Below are 9737 nucleotides of genomic sequence, written 5' to 3'. Positions count from 1 at the left end.
ATATATATATATATATATATATATATATATATATATAAACAAATAAATATGTATACATATATGTATATGTATATAAACAAATGAATATATATATATGAATGTGCGTAAACAAATGAATGTAGACAAAACTTTATACATATATATATATAGAGAGCTAGATTTAGGTATCAATAAACACAAAGAAAATTAATTTCTCACACTGACCTGAAGCCAAAAGTGTGTAGGTGAAAGGTCCAGTTCTTGTTGGACAAAAGGGAAAATTCAGTTCAAACAAACAACTGTAAAAAATATATTAATAAAACTTAAACAAATAATGTGACAGACAACCAAATCCTACAGTAAGGCTAAAAGAAAATACCTCAGAATATTCAGCATACGAAATATACATATAGGTGCTCGTATGACTGTGTATTATATATATATATATATATATATATATATGCATGTGTGTCTGTGTTTATCCCCCCTCTGCTGCTTGACAACTGGTGTTGGTGTGTTTACATTCTTGTAACTTAGCAGTTTGGCAAAAAAAAAAAAAATGAGAGAATAAGTACCTGGCTTTAAAAATGAAAAGTACTGGAGGTGATTCATTCAGTTAAACGTTCTCAAGGCAGTGTCCCTGCATGGCCACAGTCTAATGACTGAAACAAGGAAAAGAAAGATGAAAGATAAAAGGTATTGTAGAGTAATATAGTGAGTTGAAAAACTTCAATTAACTGAGATTATCCGTACAATTTGCAGACAAAACCTCTTTCTTGCGAACTTAAAAAAATCTAAAAGCAAGGTACGTAATTCTAATGAAATAAACTGAAATTTTGGAAAATATAGAAAATGCAGTGTTAGAATGGATCTGGTTTTTAAGTCAACTGGTGAAAGCCATTGATATACATAATCAGATTCTTGCAATACCTCGATTTCTTTATAAAGAACAATCAATCTTAGTATTGCAATCATAGCAGAAAATAGTTCATTGAGATAAGGACAAGTCTCATGCTTTCGCCATTTGATTTCAAGACCATTCTCATACATATTTTACCAAGATTTCCATTGATTTTAGAGTTCTCTTCTTCTAACTGTTGTAATTTTTTTTTTATTTTAAACAACTCTAGGGATAGTTTGTCTAATTAGTACATGGATAAGTTCAATCAAACAAATTTTTTCCTCCTGTATTAAATATATGGAGCAGGCATGGCTGAGGGATAAGAAGTTTGCTTCCCAACTACATGATTCCAGGTCCAGTCCCACTGTGTGGCACCTTACGCAAGTGCCTTCTACTATAGCCTGAGGCTGACCAAAGCCTTGTGAGAGGATTTGATGGATGGAAACTGAAAGAATCCCATTGTGTGTGTGTGTGTGTCTCTGTGTATGTGTTTGTCCCCTTCACCACTTGACAACTGTTGTTGGTATGTTTATGTTTCCATAATTTAGCAGTTCAGCAAAACAGACCGATGGAATAATTACTGGGCTTTACAAAAAATAATAAGTACTGTGGTTAATAAGTTCCATTAAAGTTCTTCAAAGTGGTGCCTCAGCATGGCTGCAGTCGAATGACCAACATAAATAAAAGATGAAAGATATAAGAGTGTGACCTTAAACCAAATTATATGCTAACTAAATGATTCATTAGAGAATGTGAATGGCTCAACATAAACCTTTTAGCATATAATCTGGACATATCTAGCCCAGATATTCTATCTGTTTTGCATTGAAACTGACCAGATGCAATCTCTCACACCTGTCCTAGAATGTCATTCTTAGAATAAATAATCACATCATCAAAATTCTCAAGCTACAAGATAACGCGTGATTAATTCAAAACAATGTGAATAAATAAGCAATACATTTGACAGTAACGTGAATATTAATGAGCTAAATAGGTTAACAGACTTTTCATCTATTTCTTACTTGAGACCCCAGCAAGAGGCCCTCTACGTCCTCAGTTGAGTTATTAGGATTAAAAATAAAACTCTCTTAAAATGCATACCATTATCTTAAAGCAGGAGAGAAACATTGACCAATGAATTTTAGGTATACACAAAGAAGGGGTGGTCAAGCCTGAAATGTCTTTGATCATCAGTCTATTCTTTCAGTTCTGACCTAGGGCTAAACAACAATGATTAAGCATTAATAAAATATTTTACTTTAATTTCATACGAGCTCACACACATATACGTAGAAGCCTAATTAAGATTTTCTTACTTCACTATAAGTCAGAATCAGAATATTTAAATATTGTTAATTTCCTTCTTTGTATTTATGTTTTTAGTATTTATGTATTGTTCATATGTTATGGGAGGAGGGGTAATTCTTCAAAAGATGCATACTATTGTCTTGTGTATGTGCTTACACTTGTTTCAGGATATTTACCTCTAAACATAACCATTTATTGAGAAATACTGATGGTGATTTTGTAGAATATTATACTTAACAGTAGTGAAATAACATACTATACAATACTTTCTGGTGGATATAATACTTTCGTCTACTTTTATAGACAGAAAAATTTTTCCATTAGTTTTATTTAAAAAATTCCATTTTGTTGCCATTCCTGTTGTTGTTTTTCTTACTCGACTCCCAAAATAATTCCTGATTGAAATTATATTTCAAACACTCCACACATATGCACATAACAAATCTCATATTTCACAGCAGTTTCCATAGCTTAGAGACCCAAATGTCACTGAGTACACAAAATATAATGCCTACAATGTAAAACATTATCAACTGATGTAGGTACACTGATATCCATTTGTGGATCAACATTAGTATTATTAATATTATAAAAAGAATTATGAGATGTACAAACATAAAAAAGCAACTTTATTAAAGTTTTATTAACTATAGGTGCAAGCATGGCTATATAATTAACACGCTCACTGGGCAGCTATGTTGTTTCAGGTTCAGTCCCACTTTGTGGCAGCTTGAGCAAGTGTCTTCTATTTTAGACCTGGGCTGGCAAATGCCTTGTGAGTGGATTTGGTACACAGAAACTCTGTGGAAGCCTATTTTATGTGTGTGTTTGTGTGTGTATCTTTATGTATATATATGGATATGTATACATATATATATGTATATATGTGTGTATCTGCACATGACAACCAGTGTTGGCTTGTTTGCATCCTTGTAACTTAAACAAATGCTTTGCAGTATTTGTTCCAACCCACTAGTTTCTGAGATCTGCTCCCATTGAGGGCAGTTTGGGTTGTCAACCTAATTCATTCCTCAGTTTAACACCAATACTCAGCATCATGTTTGTCTTTGGCAGTCTATCTTGTTGCATGAATTCAAGCTAGATCTCCTGTTTAAAGATATTTACCTCTCACCTAACCATCAGTCTTGGAGGAATTGTAGAGTGTCATAGGTTATGTCTTCCCTTTTGACTAAAATGGTAAAACAAATTTTACATTGGATAAGTAACAAAATTTCTGCAATTTACAGTATCATCTTGTCCTCCATTAAATCTAATAGCTGAATAATATAAATTGTTACCTACCAGCAAAGCTTTTGAACTAAAGGATCTGTTTTCATAAGAAAACATTATCTTCAGATATCATTCAACAAGTTTAGTTTCACTATTCTTTGTATAACTTGAGAAAAGAAAGTCTCTTTTATGTGCTATATATTTAGTTTCTGTTCATAACAGTGACTTCATTGAATGTAAAACTTCTTAGAGATATAATTCCCATTGGAATATATGGAGATCTGTAATCTTCAAGGCTAATTGTGCAGTCTCCAATAATATGCCATTACACTATGCATATTGGCCATTTCTCTATAGTCTGTATAGAGTATTTTGGTTATAATTTATTCTCCCAAAATTTAAAACTTTCATACAAGCTAGATCATCAGCTAGCATAAATAGCTGATCAATAATGAGAGTCACAATACTGATATCTCGACATCAGTGAACAAATATGAATGTTGTGTAACCAAAATATACTTATTTTTTACATATGACTCCTTTGGCCTCAGGAAATCAATAGAAAACTTTTTCCAGTGGTTGAATTCCATATATTAACTTGGAAAATTTAAAATGACTGCAAAAACAATGGCACAATTTTTACTTGGAGCACATATATAATCTACCATCATTCTTAGTTTATTAGGATTTTTCTAACTAAAATCTGGGCAAATATATTACTGGCTTTAATTATCTCCTTTCAATAAACAAGTGATTCTCTCTTCACAACATAAACAATAATAAAATGTTTTTTCTTTAAAATAAAATTGTTTAGGAGTAGTAATAGCATTACACATTTTCACTCTTAAAAATTTGAGGAGAATCCATGTGCATAGTAGTTAGTCCACAAATTGAGATTGTAGAAAAGGTCTCTTCCCATAGGATACATTAAGTCAGTCAGTCCTGAAATGTATGATATCACAAGAATCAAATTAACTTTGTTTACATTCATTTTGAAGGAAATAAGACAAACTTTAATGAAAGGAAAACACTCAAACTCCTGTTCTGGAACAGATTCATTACATGACTGGGCTTTTGACTTTGAAAATTTTCAGCATGATGCTAAGCGTTAATATCTTTATTTTTGTGAAGAGACATAAAACTTTCTTCAAGCTATAAAGATACACAGTGATTATCAATTATTAAAAATTGATAGTATTACAAATATTGTCGTTAAGAATAACATTCCAAATAGTAAAACTTCTAATTATTTTCATGTTAAGAACACCATAGTAATTATAGAAGTAGACTTTGTAAGCAAGTTCATATTAACAGTTAACGGTATAAATAACATTTTTTGTACTTCCTAAACCAATATTTGTGCATAATTGTAACAATTGACTATTGAGTAGAATCTGAAACAGTTAGAAATTTTTATAAAATATCATTATTATTATTATTATTATTATTATCATCATCATCATCATCATCATCATCATTGCTTTGCACAGCTTCTAACGCTGGAGATGTACTACAGTGTCAGCTGTTCATCGCCATTGAACTAAGATAACACCTCTTATTTTTCAAGCACCTTCCGAAGTATTTGGACAGTTCCAAGCAGTGCTGTTTTCTGCAAGTGCTCCACCCTTATTGTAGCCCCTATTTGTTCCACATACTTCTCAAGATTTTTGCTCACTGTTCCCAGGGCTCTGCCAATTATTGGTACTACTACTACCATTTTCATCGGCCACAACTGCTTAACTTCCCAAGCTAACCTGTCATATCTCTCAACTTTTCTTTCTTCCTTATCACATACCTTGTTGTCAGCTGGGCATGCTAAATCTATGATCCAGTATAGTTTGTTTTCTTTCTCAATTAAGACTATGTCTGGCTTCCTATTCTCTATCTCATGGTCACACTGAATCACAAAATCCCATTGGATCTTTGCATTTCTATTTTCGACGACGCCTTCAGGCTTGTGGTTATACCAATTTTTTGCTCTGTCAAGTCCATACTTGTTGCAAAGTGTCCAATGATCAAGCCTGGCTATATTGTCATCACGTCTCTTATATTCCTCCTGGGCTAGTGGCATACATTGGCTGGTAATATGCCATACGGTTTCACTGATTAGTCCACAGATTCTGCACTTACCACTTTCTGTTGTGTTGTCTATTCTGTATTTTATGTAGTTTGTTCTTAATGCTTGCTTTTGGGCAGCACAAATTTGAGCCTCTGTTTCCAGTTTTAAATCACTTTTAGTCCTTTACAGTCATATTTTTTCTGACTGTCTTATCTTCAACATCTTTGCAATCTTTCATCCTACACAAGTCTGACCTTCTTACTTCTAATAATAGTGGTTCTGTGGCATTTTTTACATACCATGCTGTGTTGTTTTCTACTGCTCTAATGCTGTGTTCACATCCAATAAGTCCTCTTCCCCCTGATTTTCTTGGTACATACAGTCTGTCTGTGTCACCTTTTGGGTGCAGCAACCCTTATCTAGTTAGCAACTTCCTTGTCTTTCTGTCTAAGCTGTTTAGTTTGTCTACTGTCCATTCTTTGGTCGTATCTTACCATCTTTGCTGTCTTTGCAATGTGGCTGTGTTTCCGTTCCTCCATTACCACTTTCAGGCCCTTTCTTTCAATATAATACTTACTTTTCAGTGCCCTGTATTTTGTTCACTTTTAAGCCCCCCTTTCTCTTTTCGGTCTAACACAGAGATTTCCTTCGAGAATATGTCTATCCCTGCCTGGATTCATTAGTATTATTATTATTATTATTATTATTATTATTATTATTAGATTTGCATACCATTTAGTAGTGAGTTTGTGTATCTACACAAATAACAAAAGCATTCTTTGGCACAGCAATTTTGTCATTTATGAATCTTACCATGTCAAAAATCCTTTCTGATAATCGTCAGATAAATAGAATAACAAGAATTACATTGAATATGCTTTAAAGACTTTGATACCATATTAATGAAATATGTTGGTGATTGTGAGTTATGATAATTAACATTTATTAGAACTTGTTCTAATGGCAGTCCTTCAATTGCATCACCTAACTTGAGTTCACTATTTTCAAATGATGTATAGTATTTTGTTGTGAACTTATAACAAAGGTATCTCATACGTCTTCTTCAAAATAAGTAAAGGTGCACACTGCTGTTAAAAGTCTCAAATTGAAAGTTGCAAGGTATGAATAAAGTCTGTAGTAGATTCTGATATATGTAGCTTTTGAGATGCTAATTAATGATTGTTAAAATTGCATTTTGTTGTATCTTGGTAGGGTCATTACACAAATAATAAACACATGCACTAATTCAGTTCTACTTTTTTATTATTAGTCACTTGGTTAGTTATTTACCTAAACAATTAATCCATTGCTTGCTTAATCAGTCAGTTGAACAATCAGTCAATTGCTTGTCAAAGTGCTTTCATTGCCATTTGCAATTGCATGAAGGATATGCCTTCTCTCCTTCAGGTCTGCTTCAAATTGAATGATTGTTTAACCAACATAAAGCAAGTAATTGATTAATTGGTCAGTTAAATAATTAATTAATCGACAAATAAAAAAGAAGTGAAATTGAACCTGTATGGATGTTTATTATTGGCAAATGGTCCTCCAAAGATATTATAAAATTTGTTTCAATGCATGAGTTCAAGATCAAGAATCATGCAAACTAAAATAAAATGCAAAAAGCGAAATAAAAATTATATTGTTTAGGTTTAATGTAGAATGTCTCCTGTTTATTCATGAAATGTAAATGTATTACATGATTTATTATGTTCATAAATGTTTGTAAAAATATAACTTATTAATAGTAAATTTTAAGATTCTGGTTAAAAAAATTTTGAAAATCCTAGAGCTGGCAACTTAGATGGAGTAAATAATTTCAAATGTAAAACTTTGAGAGTGTTTCAGGAAATTTATATTTCCTTTCACTTCATATTTTATGCAAGATATGCCATTCCCTGACAATGTGGAAACCAAGTAGAACAGCTTTCCTGATAACTTTGCATCTTGTTCTATAATGCTTGCATTAAGCAATGCTTTCTCGTCCTCAATAACAGCAGTAATAATAATGGTTGATGTTATAGTAGTAATAGCAGCTACACAAGTTGAAGTAATAACAATAGTAAAGTGGTTTCACATGAATTCATCAGAAAGCCAAAAGAATTGTTGTGAGACAGAAAATACTTGTAAAGTTTTATTCATCAATTTGTGTCTGTCATCATTCTTGTTGTCACTTTTTCTTTGTTGATTATAGATGCAATCTATGTGCACCATAGTTTATGCTTTATTTAAAATACTACTTACATGTAAACATTAGAAGTTCCCATTCCCTAACACAAATCGTAATATATTTTGATACCCACCTTTTCATGTTTGCATGGGATTCATTGAGGCAGAATTTCTATTTCTAAGAACCTTTACTATTGCTTACCCTCATCTGTTTCTAAACAAGGTAATGTTTCCTCATGACCGAATACGTTTTCACAGAAGATTGTAAACAAATGACACTACTTGTGTGATGGTGACACTTGTTTGCATTTATTAACTGATGACAAGACAAGGAGACACACACACACACACACACACACGCACACGTATATATACAAGGTTTTGGTTGGACCTGGGCTATAGTTGAAGACACTTGCCCAAGGTACCATGCAGTGGGAATTTAATAACCTAAAACCATATATTTTAGAGGCAAACTTCTTAAACATACAACCATGTTTGCACTTACAATCATTAGAAATTTTCTGGCAAATACAAAATTGTTATTTAGAAAATGTCCATATTTATGAAACCACCAAATAAAAGTTCTTAATTATCATTGTTTCAATTGTTGTTGATGTTGCTTAATGTTTTATTGATAATGAGCAAAATTCTTCATAAGAATTTTATTTCATGAAATTTTCCTTTCTCTTTAAATTGACAGCATGTCAGGAATGAGTTCTAGTCAACTAATTGAAGAACTGATGAGAATCTCGAAGGAAGCTGCTGAGAAAGAAGAACAGATGGCAGCAAGTAATAAAGCTGTACCAGTTGTAATCGAGAGTCCAACAAGCAATACAGCTGAAACTTCTCCAGTTGCAAGTAATACTCGTTCTGATGTGTCAAAGACATCTCCGACTGTATCCCATCAAATTTTTACCAATGCATCAGTTCATGATGATGGAAGAGATCTCGTTGCTATTCACACTCGTACAGGGTCGCAAAAAGGAACCTCATTATTCAATGATCTAGAGTGTTTGGACACACGGCCTATTGCCAGAAACACAAGCTATGCCACTGGTATTTGTAAAAGTTGGGGAAATATAACAAAAGTTGATAATATGGCCTTGCACAGTGGTGACAGAATGCAGACTCCAGGTATTGTAAAATCTGCACTCCGGCGAATAAGTTCACATAAGTTTGACAAAAGAGAATCAAAGCTTGCCTTACCAAGGAGAGGAAGTACTCCTAAAGCAACAGACGGTCTTGAGTTGAAAGTAGTGCTTTCCAAATCTGATCAGATATTTCACCCTGACACTCTAAGACCTGTCTTCACACATAAAGGTGGAAGTTTTCGACGAGTTGATCCAATAGATACTAAGTTTTCATGTAGTAACAAGGACAAAAATAACAGCATGTTAAAGAATACTAAGCCTTCAATTGAACCTGAAAAGCACAATACAAAAGAGATGTTGCTTATATCAAGAGATGCTTCTCGAAAATGTGCATCTGATCAACCAATTGCAGATACAGGACGATCACATTCTAAGAAAGAGACTCGTAAAATAAAAGCTCTGGACACAACTGCAGTTTTCCCTGTTGAAACTATTAGTGTCATCAGTAAACCAGAACTGTTTGAACAGAAAGATACATCCCCAAAGAAGTCCAGCCCCCTAAAACATGATAAAAATGAAGAAAATATGGCTGGAGATATTTGTAATTTTTCAAATCCTAAAGTTTGAATGTCATTGTTGGTCGTTGGTTTCCAATACACAGACATACACAGTTTTTCCTAATAATTGTTTGAATTGTTTCCCTTTTTACCATTGTTGTTATTCAGTAATAAAGTCAGGTTTCATACAGGAATTTCCAACTATTCAAGGCGGTGCTCCAGCATGGCCACAGTCAAATGACTGAAACAAGTAAAAGAATAAAAGAATATCTGGAAAAGGCAGTTATACATATCAAAATGGATCATATGAAGAAAAATATTTGTGGTAAAAGAAATCCATTATAAAAAAATGCTAAGAACTTGAGACAAAAACCATTTCCCATACTTAATGTTAAAGAGATTTTACTTCTTCATTAGAGTTTTTGATCAGTGTTAAATAA

General features: G+C 32.8%; 1 protein-coding gene across 2 annotated transcripts in view; it reads left to right on the top strand.

Moving 5' to 3' along the window:
- The window catches only part of LOC106868455 (retinal guanylyl cyclase 2), a 363114-nt gene extending 353383 nt beyond the window's left edge, over nucleotides 1–9731 (top strand). For both annotated transcript variants that reach the window (XM_052966448.1, XM_052966449.1), the window contains one exon: nucleotides 8350–9731. In XM_052966448.1, coding sequence (XP_052822408.1) covers nucleotides 8350–9367 — 1018 coding nt within the window. In that variant the 3' untranslated portion in view covers nucleotides 9368–9731. The remainder of the gene's footprint in view (nucleotides 1–8349) is intronic.
- The last annotated feature ends 6 nt before the right edge of the window (nucleotides 9732–9737 follow it).

Source organism: Octopus bimaculoides, chromosome 3, assembly GCF_001194135.2.
Source record: "Octopus bimaculoides isolate UCB-OBI-ISO-001 chromosome 3, ASM119413v2, whole genome shotgun sequence".
NCBI classification, from domain to species: Eukaryota; Metazoa; Mollusca; class Cephalopoda; order Octopoda; family Octopodidae; genus Octopus; species Octopus bimaculoides.
This window is presented reverse-complemented; position numbering and strand designations above follow the sequence as displayed.